General features: G+C 42.7%; 1 protein-coding gene across 2 annotated transcripts in view; it reads right to left on the bottom strand.

The window, feature by feature from the left end:
* Positions 1 to 11,475, bottom strand: part of itgb8 (integrin, beta 8) — an 80,402-nt gene extending 68,927 nt beyond the window's left edge. Inside the window, exons 1-4 of one of the 2 annotated variants that reach the window (XM_078238509.1) lie at positions 11,226 to 11,475; positions 10,919 to 11,004; positions 8,891 to 9,056; positions 9 to 255 (exon numbers count right to left, since the gene is read on the bottom strand). In XM_078238509.1, coding sequence (XP_078094635.1) covers positions 9 to 255; positions 8,891 to 9,056; positions 10,919 to 11,004; positions 11,226 to 11,349 — 623 coding nt within the window. In that variant the 5' untranslated portion in view covers positions 11,350 to 11,475. The remainder of the gene's footprint in view (positions 1 to 8; positions 256 to 8,890; positions 9,057 to 10,918; positions 11,005 to 11,225) is intronic. The other variant, XM_078238518.1, reaches the window with a different exon arrangement.
* Positions 11,476 to 13,102: the final 1,627 nt, after the last annotated feature.

The raw sequence follows: 13,102 nt of genomic DNA, 5'->3' as shown, positions 1-13,102 counted from the left end.
ATTATTACCTGCATGGATTGATAAGTTTGTCTGGATGAATGTTAATAAACGGCGACACTGGCTTATCAACAAAAGATCCAAACCCAAATCGGAAATCACTGGAATATTTCGCCATTTTCTGTGATAAAGAATGTCCCATGGAGTGTAATCTTTCTAAATTAGCCACCATTGATGCTGATGTGTCAACTAAATGGTAAAGGTCCACCGGATAGTCGTTCAATTGCCGAACTTTCACTACAAAGCTTGCCTCAATGCCTGTTTGACAAAAGGAATGAAAACACAGCACATTTATCATCAGGCACACAGAGATTATTTGTCAGAGAAAATGAAAAAAAATGTAAGTGCTAGAGATCTGAAAGATGAACAAAATCTGAAAATGCACAGTTAATATCCGAAAATTGATAAGGCAATCAATTTTTCTGTTCAAATAGAACCTGAATCATATATACTAACATAGATACATCTATATTAATATGAAATAGAAAGAGATAAAGCACAGGAATTTACAGTCACCTATCAGAATTCCAATCGTATGCACATTTCTTAATATCGAGAATCATAGAAACCCTACAGTGCAAAAGGAGGCCATTCGGCCCGTCGAGTTGGCACTGACCACAGCTAAACCCAGGTCCTATTCCCCTAACCCCACCCATTTACCCTGCTAATCTCCTGACGCGAGGGTCAATTTAGCAGGGCCAATCAACCTAACGCACACTTTTGGACTGTCTATAAAGCTGTAGCTATACTAGTAGATCTCACATGATGGGCCGGATTTCCAACTCCCCCCGCCCTGCAGCAAGTAACGGAGGCAGAGCCCGCTATTGGCCAGTGACGGGATCTTCCAGACCCGCCATTGTTAATGGGGTTTCCTGTTGATCATACCCTCAGCACAAGGGAACCCCCACCATGGGGTTGCCATTGGCAGGACTGGAAGGTCCCGCTGGCGGGAACGGCCGGAAAATTCTACCAGATGTTTCACCAGAGGGAGCTTGATGACTGGAGTATACAATTGAGATCATAGAAGCCCTACAGTGCAGAAAGAAGCCATTCGGCCCTTTGAGTCTGCACTGACAACAATCCCAACAAGGCCCTAAGCCTGCGACCCCACATATTTACCCCACTAATCCCGGGACACTAAAGGGCAATTTAGTATGACTGATGCACCTAACCCAAACATCTTTGCACTATGGGAGGAAACTGGAGCACCCGGAGGAAACCCACACAGATACGGGGAGAATGTGTAAACTCCACACAGTTTAGATGTTTTGATTTTGATTTGATTTATTATTGTCACACGTATTAACATACTGGTGGTGGTGGGGTGGGGGTTGGACCCCACCACCACCCCCGGAGGTACATCTGACCCGCCTCTTCCTCCCTCCCCACCCCCTCACCAGAGAATGATCTGGCCTGCCTCCCCCACCCCACCCCTTGATCTGAGTCAGAGAGCCGTTGGAAGCTCTGAACTCCCCCCTTCAGAAGCTGGAGCGCCCAAAACAGACTTTTATTCAGCATGTCCATTTCGGCCCGATTCCGGATTGGCGAACGCAGTGGTAAAGGGGGAAATGCTGATGAAGTTGGGTGGGCAGTGCATTAATTCAATTTAAATGCATGCAAATGCATTTAAATCGCCGTTGCACCTGTTTCAGGCACGAATCGGATCGCGGCCATTCCCGGGCCTTTGTAAAGTGGGCATCTGCGCAGACGCAGATCACATTAATGGCCTCACGTCCGACTTTACCATGTTTTTGCACCCGAAAATGGGCGCAATGCAATGGTAAAATCGGGCCCACAGTGAAAAGTATTGTTTCTTGCGCGCTATACAAAGCATATCATTCATAGAGAAGGAAATGAGAGAGTGCAGAATGTAGTGTTACAGTCATAGCTAGGGTGTAGAAAAAGATCAACTTCATGCAAGGTAGGTCCATTCAAAAGTCTGACAGCAGCAGGGAAGAAGCTGTTCTTGAGTCGGTTGGTATGTGACCTCAGACTTTTGTATCTTTTTCCCAACGGAAGAAGGTGGAAGAGAGAATGTGGGGTCCTTAATTATGCTGGCTGCTTTGCCGAGGCAGCGTGAAGTGTAGACAGAGTCAATGGTTGGGAGGCTGGTTTGCGTGATGGATTGGGCTATATTCACGACCTTTTGTAGTTCCTTGCACTCTCGGGCAGAGCAGGCGCCATATCAAGCTGTGATACAACCAGAAATAATGCTTTCTATGGTGCACCTGTAAAAGTTGGAGAGAGTCATAGCTGACATGCCAAATTTCCTTAGTCTTCTGAGAAAGTAGAGACGTCGGTGGGCTTTCTTAACTATAGTGTCGACATGGGGGGGACCAGGGCAAGTTGTTGGTGATCTGGACATTTAAGAACTTGAAGCTCTCGACCCTTTCTACTTTGCCCCATTGATGTAGACAGGAGCATGTTATCCTGTACGCTTCCTGAAGTCGATGACAATCTCCTTCATTTTGTTGAGCTAATCTATTCCATTAAGGCCATTGTTCAAGTATATCCAAGGGAGTAGTGGTCCAAATAGGCAACTGTAGCTTCCTGTAAACTTCTAAGATCAGAGGGCAACATAATTGCTTCTAATTTCTAGCATCTGTTCCTTTTTAAAAAAAGGCCATTCACATCCCTTGCCTTGTGCAACTATGATTTCTTTCTCATTTACTTTCTAATACTCCCCCATGGTGCAACCCCTGTGGCTTCAGCTGAGCTAGAGGTAGTCTGCTTGTTTCCCTGCTCTGACACAGGAGATGCCCGGGATAGACCTTCTCTGGATTTGGGAGGTAATGAGGGCCCTGCCCTACCTGCACCTGTCCATGGGCAGACTAAATCAGCAGGCCACAAGGCAACATTTGGGCTTTGTCTGAGGAAGGGAGACACAAGAACTGAAAAGTGGGAGTGCCTCTGAGTCCCTATTGCTGTGTGGCCTATCTCTTTCTTCCCTGTCATGGTCCTCCTGCACTTGCCTTGATATCCAAGTGCTGGAGAGCACTTGGCTGCATTTCAGGGAGACATCAAGGTGAGTCTCTGCTCCACTTTTTGTATTTACATTTTGATGTCCAACTGTAATGATTGGTTACGGAGATAATGGCACATCAGAAAAAAATACATGGGTAGATTTTACAAATGAGTATTCCTGGTTTCATGTGCAAGGGACAAACAGTGAGAACCTGAGTGGTATGCCGCAAATCCCAGTCAAGCTTCAATCCATTAAGCTAAGAGAGGTTGATGCAACATAACCATAGGAGTATACCACGATTTCCTGACACAAAGGACTTCGTAAACTCAGCCTTATAACATGTACTGTTATTCAAAAAATAGCAAAGCTGTCATCTTGTGGGTTTGTGTTCTAAATACCACTACCATTCCTCCAGGGTGGCAACTCAGCAATTCTTGTAACCGACAGCAGCACAGATTGCTGGGCTGTTGTAAGAATCAGCAAGCCCTTTTGAGCACAGAGATCTACAGCCAAGATGACATCAGCCTGAGGTTGCATGGCAACCAGCATGGATCTCACGATGTCTAACTGAGCTTCAACTGTGCACTGAAACATTGGATACTTCTGCCGGTGCTGGAGTGGAAGTGGAAGTTCAGACAAAGCTCACCAGGCTCTCCATTGTTACTCAGTATACTTGTGCTCTCATCAACTTGGCCACCATTTCCACAGTGGAAAGGATGTACTCCAAGTTCTACGAAATTGACAGTGCCACATTTGAGCCAGGCTCCACCGTGTTCCTAGATGGTGAATGAAGGCTATCCGACAGATTGGCCATGGCCCCACAGATCTCGGTGTGCATCAGCATTCTCCTATATGCCATCTCATGCCAGTCCTTCTCCAAGCCCCTGGCAACAGAACCTATTTATGACCTCGTCTCCAGGGAGCTGGCACACCTTTTCCCTCTGGTTTGGTAGCCTATTTGTGCTTGATGGTTCACCATATCCTAATTCCAATTCTATACCTCGCCCTGAAGGTTTGCATTCCAATATCTGGAACCGGTAGCTGGGATTGTAGGATTAAGTGACAATGCCCCCTCACCCCTGTCATGGGGTTTTGCTGTGGCTGTCTAGGTGGAAATTCCTGAGTATACCAAAGTGTAAAAGCAGATGTTGGTTGGTTGTGGTGGTTTGGGGTGAGGGACGGGGTGGGGAGGAAAGCAGGAGGTCCATGGTTAAACCATCTGTAACTTCCACTGGATGCAACATCTCAGGATGAAGTTGAGCAGGAAGTTGAAAAGTAGCTTAAGGAAACCACTTATCAGCAGCCTGGGGCAGCCTCTCTGGCACTGAAGGCCATGGACTCTATTGCTTTCTCAACCATGAATTGGAGCACCAAGGAATGGAATTGTGGAGATTCCCTTCCAGTTTTCTGAGTCTCCCATGTGTTGTATATGACCTTCTCCTGCAAGAGAGAAAGAGCATACTACAAGTGATTATGCAGCTTTGTGCTTGGGCTGCAGGTGTGTGGACCAGGGAGATATGGGTGTGACACTGACAGCACTGGAAGGTGTGTGTGGGTGACGTGAAAAGTCCTAAATCCCAGGGGGTGCTGCTGGGGGAGTGATGGAGATATGGTGCATTGAGCAAAGTGAGAGGTTGGTGGTGTGTTGGGTAGGAAATGCAATGTGAGGATAAATTCATTGCCTTGGACCACCAGTGTTAGCTCTTTGCCAGCATTGCTAACATGTCATAGAGTCATAGAGGTTTACAGCATGGAAACAGGCCCTTTGGCCCAACTTGTCCATTCTGTCCTTTTTTGTAACCACAAAGCTAGTCCCAATTGCCCGCATTTGGCCCATTTCCCTTTATACCCATCTTACCCATGGAACTGTCCAAATGTTTTTTGTCTTTTTAAAATACAAAATTGTACCCACTTCTATTATTACCTCTAGCAGCTTGTTCCAGACACTCACCACCCTCTGTGTGAAAAGGTTACCCCTCTGGACCATTTTGTATCTCTCCCCTCTCACTTTAAACCTACGCCCTCTAGTTTTAGACTCCCCTACCTTTGGGAAAAGATGTTGATTAGGTAGCTGATCTATTCCCCTCATTATTTTATAGACCGCTATAAGATCACCCTTAATCCTCCTACGCTCCAGAGAAAAAGGTCCTAGTCTATCCAGCCTTTCCTTATAACTCAAACCATCAAGTCCGGGTAGCATCCTAGTAAATCTTTTCTGTACTTTTTCTAGTTTAATAATATCCTTTCTATAATAGGATGACCAGAACTGTACACAGTATTCCAAATGTGGCCTTACTAATGTCTTGTACAACTTCAACAAGACGTCCCAACTCCTGTATTCAATGTTCTGACCAATGAAACTAAGCATGCCAAATACTTTCTTCACCACTCTGTCCATCTGTGACTCCACTTTCAAGGAGCAAAGAACCTGTACCCCTAAATCTCTTTGTTCTATAACTCTCCCCAACGTCGTACTATTAACTGAGTAAGTCCTGCACTGGTTCGATCTACCAAAATGCATCACCTCATATTTATCTAAATTAAACTCCATCTGTCAGTCATCAGCCCACTGGCCCAATTGATCAAGATCCCGTTGCAATCCTAGATAACCTAACTGTCCACTATACCACTGATCTTGGTGTTATCTGCAAACTTACTTGAGGTCACCCTCCGGGCACTGACCTTCCTGGCAACTTGCTCCCACTCTCTTCAGAGGCAGATCCTTAAGGAGTTCCTGCATCCCCGATGAAACCATGGACTATACCTGCGTCACCATAACTTTGGAGGCAATATTTAGTCTATGGGCCCTTTCCCCTTGTCTGGTGCATCTTCTCATTCAGTCTTCCTAATTGCTTTTCCAGCAGCCTTCAGTTCAAATGTAAACCCTCTCTTTAATAGGAAGTGAGCCTTTGAGAATAGCTACACAACATGGTTTCTGAACAATGTTACTTGGCTCCCCTCCTGAGTGCAGAGGAAACTAGAAGTATTAAGAGGGAAAAGCAGTATGGGACCCACTCAGCCAGGCGCTACACTTATGCAGCTGAGGTAGGCACACCAAGTCAGTGTGTTTTCCACTCGATCTGAAAGGCAACTTGCGAATCATGACCCACAAGCCAAAATAGAGGTAAACTAATTTTTAGCTTAATATGTTTCAGCTCGCATATGACAAGAGTTAACAAGCTAAACCTTAATATTCATTAAGCTTAAAAGCCAAGTTAAAGAATTAAAATACATATATGTGTGCATAGGGGCTAGGGCGCAATCATCATCCTCAGGAATGATATCTTGATTTCACTAGTTAAGTTTCTTGTCACGCTTTTGTTTTAGTTACAGTGTCCCACCTGGGGCACCTACTCCCTCTCATTTACAGATTTTTGTTCCAGTGTGTGTGTACTTCAGAAAGAGAATTTGTATTCATTAACACATCTTCAGACTATCTCAAGTATTTCACATGTTGTAAATTATTGTCATGTAGAAAAATGAAATGCCAATTCTACATAACAACGTCTCACAAAATCAAGCGAGTTGAATGACCAGTTAATCTATATTTTTAGTGGGGTTTGTAAAGTTAGCAGGGATTTGAAAGAAAAGCCCGATTCTAGCAGCAATATTCACGTGAAAAGTGTACTATTTCTGACCTCTTCATTAAGCAATTGTTCATCATTATGCTAAAACTGTTACAAACTAATTGTTAGAAATGTGGCAGAAATAACAGCCTGTCAAATTAAAATTGCCTTTAAGTGTTTTCTAATGGTAATGTATTTAAGTATATCTGCAAAAGATAGCACTGGACTGCGATGTGGAAGGTGGATATGTGTTTTTTGTTGCTGAATTCTGTGGAAAATTGAGGTATAATCTACCACAAAGTCAATTCTCACAACAGCATTTGAAGACATTTTCAGGATACCTTGGGTTCTAATAAAAGCCCTGCTTTATTAATGGATCACTTATGGAAATGATACATTTCAAAGTCGAAGACAGCTCCTCCAGCCTGTCCAAAACTCAATTATATTACATAAATTCACTTGTTTCAATCGGTTATTAATTTCTACTTGTATATATGCTATTAATGTACATCTGACCTACTTTGTCATGTGTCACACTTGCACCTCGTTGGTCAAAATGTCGTATTAATAGAACAAAAAACCACAACTGAATCATCTTTAACATATAGAAAGTGAATCAGTCATTTCCTGATGATTTGAGCAGAGATTAACATGAGCTGTCATCTAAAGAAACCTCTCCTGAAATAGAAATTAGCTTCCAAAGGTGTGCCGTTTTGATCCCTTCCCAAAGGCATTCGCTGAACAAAGGCCTTAAACAGACAGGTCATGTGGACAGCTTCATGTTAAAACTATACTGGAGATTACAGATTACTAAAATAATAAATTTTACAGGAGCACAAAATAATGGAGCCATAATATCTACAGCCTCTTAAATGAACCATGCCAATTTGTCAGATTTTAGTGTTATGGAGATACAAATGATTCTGCTCCTGTAATGTAGGTTTTCCTCTTTTCTTCAGGTTTTCTGCTGACCTCCCATCAAAGTTACAACTGGAGATTGGAAGAATCCCAACAAAAATCTAATGTTATCTTTTGCATGATATGACGTCTCTGTCATTATAAAATATTCTCTGACCCAAACAATTTTCTTTTTCATTTGGTTAGTCTGTGAGGAAGTTCAAATAATTAATACTAACTTTTTAAAAATGATATTCCAGTGCCATTTTGATCAAAAAATGAGGGCAACTGAAAGGCATTAACTTTCATGGCCTTCATGAGTGGGAAGAGTGGTTGTCAGCTGAAAATGGCAGAATATCATTTACTGGCCCATTCCCACCCTAGTATGAGCAGTGCCATTTTCTCAGGGCCTTCAGCCAGGTGGCCCAGGCAGCTGCCTGTATCAGGCAGGAGTCTGTTGGTGTAATGTAAATAGGCTCCAATATAATTGGAACTGTCTAATGGTTGGAACATGTACCATGCATACTCTGCCCCTTCATAGCAGCAGTACTCTAACAAGGAGTTTAAGCAAAAGGAAAGTTTATTTTTAAAAATCATTTTTGTGGGGACAGGATTTCATACTGCTTCTGTCCCCCAAAAACATCCCATCTCATTGTCAGCCTTCTATTTCCATCTAAAAGAAGATTTTGGTCTTGGCATTGCAATGGAACTGCTGGAATTCCTGCTCCCTTTGACCATTGAGCTGCTTAATAAATGCAACAACTTGCATTTATATAGAGCCTTTTAATATAGTAAAATGTCCCATGGTGCATCCCAGAAGTGTGAATCATGTCCAAGCTGTATTTACATCTTGTTGGATTACGGAAACGAGGACCAGATGCTAAAATGACTGAGGACAATCCAGAGGCAGATTGAGCAGACGATGCAAGAACTTCACCCACTAAACTCCCCAAAACCAGAACTTCATTTACACAATCTTCATGTGCTTAAAACAAGGAGATATTTCAGCAACATTATATCCAGAGTATTATAAGGGTAATATTGTTTTTCTATATACTTGAAAATGCAATGGTCATTTTTTTTTACTTGTGATTTGTAGTTGATGCAACTACACTGATAAAAACCAGTAACAAGACAGAACATGACATGCTTTGGAAAACACAAGTGAACGCTGAATGCTAAACTTTGTGAAATGGCAAAGAACCAAATTATTTAATGGAATTCCTTAACCATCCCATCATTCATAGAACGTGCAACTTGCTGGGAAGTTTTGTAAAATTGAAAATGTGAAATTTTCTTCACATTGTTTTGAATCCTCTTAGACATTAAAAACTTTCAGTAGGAAAGCTAACAAAACTTAAGGCTAACTCAAACTATATCAGCAACATTAGGCACAGTGTAAAATGTGTTCAGATGATTTATAAATACTTTCCACATCAGTAGACAAAATTACTTAGAATCAAACCTGGTTGCAGCTGTAAAGAGACTTTACTGGGGCTCAGTTGAGAACTTTGTGATTCTTCTTCCGTGATTTTTTTGACTTCAAGAAATTCAATGAAATCTGAATTGCAGCCTTTTTGAATGAGATTGGTAATCAAGTCACACCTATGCAGCGATTCATCCGGAAAGTCCTAATGTGCAGAATTTTATATACTGTAAGTGCAGTACAATTGAAAATCCAAAATTAATTATAATTTACCATGAAATGCACATAAATGGTCACTAGTTTTGTTTCCTTTTGTTTATCCACTAATCCAACCTCATGAACCTCAACGGATGCTGCACCAAAATAAAGTCAACAACTTGCACTTCAGAGAATCCCTACAGTGCAGAAAGAGGCCATTCAGCCCATCCAGCCTGCACTGACAACAATCCCACCCAAGCCCTATCTCCGTAACCCATGTATTTACCCTGCTAATTGCCCTGACGAGGCAATTTAGCATGGTGAATCAGCCTAATCCACACATCTTTGGAGTGTGGAAGGTAACAGAAGCATCCAGAGGAAACCCACGCAGACACAGGGAGAAAGTGCAAACTCCACGCAGACAGTTACCCAAGGCCGGAATTGAACCTGGTTCTCTGGCGCTGTGAGGCAGCAATACTAACCATTGTGCCACCATGCCGCCCTACATTGCATACTTATGTAAAACATTTCACAGAAACAACATTTGACACCCAGTCATATAAGAATCTGCAACTAAAAGTTTGATCAAAGAGATAATGAGTATCTTAAAGGCAGGTGAAGAAGTTTGGAAGGGTAATTCCAGAGTTTAGGTCAAGGCCTTGACAGCTGAAGACACAGCTGCCAATCAGACAACAAAGAAAATTGAGAATATGAAAGGGGCAAGATTCAGAGAAATTAGAGGATTGTAAAGCCCTAGGAGGTTACAGTGATAGGGAGGAGGAAGGTGGGATAAGATTTGAAAGCAAGAACACTGAGGAAGACAAGGTGTGGCTGGACTGGCAACCAAGATAATATAAGAAGCATGGGAAGATGAGTGAATGTGTCTTTACGTGTAGTAGGATCCAAGCAGCAGGATATTGGATGGTCAAGTTTATGGGTGGGGGTGGGAGTGGGAGTGGGAGTGGGGGTGGGGGTAAACAGTCAGGAATGCACTGAAAGTCCAGAGGTAACAAGGTTGATAGGTAAGGGTTTCAGCAGTGGATGTGTGAGATGAGGAGTGAACACAGATGAGAAATGTGGCAAAAATGAAAGCTAGCAATCTTGATAATGGGCAAGATGGAGGATGGAAAACTCAGCTCAGAGTCAATAGGTCGCCAAGATTGCCAACAATCTTGCTCTGCCTCAGACAGTAGTCTGGGTAGTTAGAAGCATGTGTTTGTAACAGTGGCTAAAGATAATGGCTTTGCTCTTCCCAATATTTAATTGGGAGAAATTTCTGCTCTTCAATCATCACCATCCTGACTTGGAAATATATCGCCTTTCCTTTGCAATCGCTGGGTCAAAATCCTGGAATTCCCTCCCTAACGGCATTGTGGGTCAACCCACAACACATGGACTGCAGTGATTGAAGAAGGCAGCTCACCACCACCTTCTCAAGGGCAACTAGAGATGGGCAATAAATGCTGGCCAGCCAGCGACGCCCATGTCCCATGAATGAATAAAAAACTGTATGTCAGCCAAACAGTGTGTGACAGGGAAGAGATCAGAGTGAGGTGAAGTGGGTGCCTCAGTGTAAATGCCAAATTTGCCATTGAAGCTAATGAAATCAATACGAAGAAACACAGAATAACCATTTACTATGAAGCCTCAGCATAGCAGAACTATACTGTACAAAATCAATTGTTCAAGTATACCGCTTATGTAAGAATAAATATTCAAATTCTTACATCTCTGTGATAAACTTTAATGAACTTGAATCTGCTTATTGCTATCTTGGGTAATTATTCGTCAACCTTAACCCGATCTGGCTTGCCGTAAGGACTAGAAAAGGTATTGCAGAAATCTTGCGTCAAGAACAAGTCAAATCACCTTTTGAAAACACCATCCACACTCAGGACCCAGGCGGAGGCACTCGGTGCACCGGGTTGTTTTGTCAGCAGTGCATTTGTTCCTGACTGAAACGTGAGGGAAAAAAATTGTAAGCAATTAAAACGTTGCATTTAATCCCTTTTCGGATTCTGACGGTCAATCACAGCCTTTGGAATACATGAAACTGCACAATTCATTCGCATGCACGTCTGTCTGTTCAAGCTGAACACTCTTGAGCCACCGAGAAAGAACATTTAAACCCAATCCAAAAAAAAATAAGAAGAGTTGCTTCAAGGCTTAAACTCACCACCTGTCTTGCTAGCTGCAACCGCAATGGTCAAAATATGAACGACGCTTAGAAGTATCTTCGCCGGAAAGTGCCTGGATTTTGGAAGGGAGCCGGTTGCGATGACAGATACGCGCTGCTTCATGGCGTGAAGAAGTGGCCGGTCAAAGCGGACGAGAGGCTGCAGAGAGAATGAAGCATCCCCAGAACAGCAGCGTACAGAGCACTAGCTGCCCAGGGCCGGAGCTCTCCTCCTCCTCTCTCTGTGTCTATTGTGCACTGAGCCCTGGAAATCCCTTTAATCACCCACTCATTCACCGAGAAAGCCTATCGTAAGTCGAGGGGACGTCTGAGAAAGAACAAACTACACCCCCAGCAAGCCCATACAGCACACTCCTGTGGTCCTCCCTCCAAAGAAGTGTCTCACACGAGAGACGAGTTTTATATATTTTTTTGTTTTCAAGCATGAGAAGAAAAAAATATGTGAAGTTGTAACAGCAGATTTCAGAGAAGCGGCCCCCGCGACGTCTGAAACGGCAGCTTCTCCAGACAAGCTTTTCAGATTCTCTGAAGCCCGATTCATTGTTGCCACAGAAACGCTGAGCAGAGACTGTGCTCGAGAATAGTTTCCTTAAAGGTGCAAAGGCCCCCAGCCCTAACACCCAAGTCCCACTTTGACACTCTATACCTATTCCATACCTTTTTAGCACACACGTCTGGCACCTCTCAGATAAATTCTCCTTAAAATAAACCAAACCTTACATTTATTTATCTTTTAAGCACAATCATTGCACTCGGAGTGAGGAATGCTCCAAATGCTTTAAACCGTTTATCACGGAATGGTTAAAAGGGAACAGGAAACCAAGATTTGGTTATATGGTTTGTGTTAAAAAAAACTTTTATTCAATGGGCTCTTTCTTCCAATTTGAACTGGTTCGCAAATTTTTTAACTTCAAACAAAAAAACCTTGAAAAATTGTAATAATAAACATAATTTGTCCTGTCAAACCAATTCACCATCATGGACCATGTCTATGCTTTCTCCCCAACCATCAAAACAGTTTAGCAGCATCTCCCATAACCCTTAATTAAAGATAGGGAGGGATTCCACAAGAAAACTTGCTTGATCAGTATGTTTCCAGCCCAATCAGGAATCAAGTTGGATCTAGTTCTGGGAGAATGAAGCCAGAGAGGTGGAACATGGTACAGTGGGTGACCATTTAAGAAACAGTGATCATAATATCATTAGGTTTAGAGTAGAACAGGGAAGATTCAAATGGAGGAAAAAATCTGTTGGAAGAGGGTTAATTTCAGGAGTTAAAGGAATCTGGCTCAGGTAATTTGTACTCGTAGGTCAGCAGGTAAAAGTGGTATGGCAGCAAAGTGGTTATTCAACTGGACTAATCTTCCAGAAACATGCGTTCAAATCCCACCACAGCAACTGGAGAATTAAAATTACATAAATACATCAGAAGTTAAAAGCTAGTAATGGTGACCATTAAACTACCGATTGTTCTCAAAACCCATTTGGTTCAATAATGTTATTTAGGGAAGGGAATTTGCTGTCCTTGTCACTCCAGACTGCCAGCAAGTGACCCTTAACTGCCTTCTGAAATGACCTGGCAAGCTTCTCAGTTGTATTTCAGAAGGCAGCTCAGCATAACCTTGTCCACGGCAATTAGAGATGGGCAATAAATGCTGTCCTTATCCATTGATGCCACATCCCATGGATTAATAAAAACAGTAAATGGGCAATGTGTCTTTTCAAAGAAAAGACACAGAATAAACACATTCCCTCAAGGCGCAGAGGAAGGACATCCAAAACTAGAATTCCCCAGATGACTAATGATATAAAGATTAAAAAGGAAAAGGAAGCTTTGAGTAAATGTCAGACTCAGA

The sequence above is a fragment of the Mustelus asterias genome, chromosome 2 (assembly GCF_964213995.1).
Source record: "Mustelus asterias chromosome 2, sMusAst1.hap1.1, whole genome shotgun sequence".
Lineage (NCBI taxonomy): Eukaryota > Metazoa > Chordata > Chondrichthyes > Carcharhiniformes > Triakidae > Mustelus > Mustelus asterias.
Note: the sequence above shows the minus strand (reverse complement) of the source record. Positions and strands in the feature narration are given on the sequence as shown.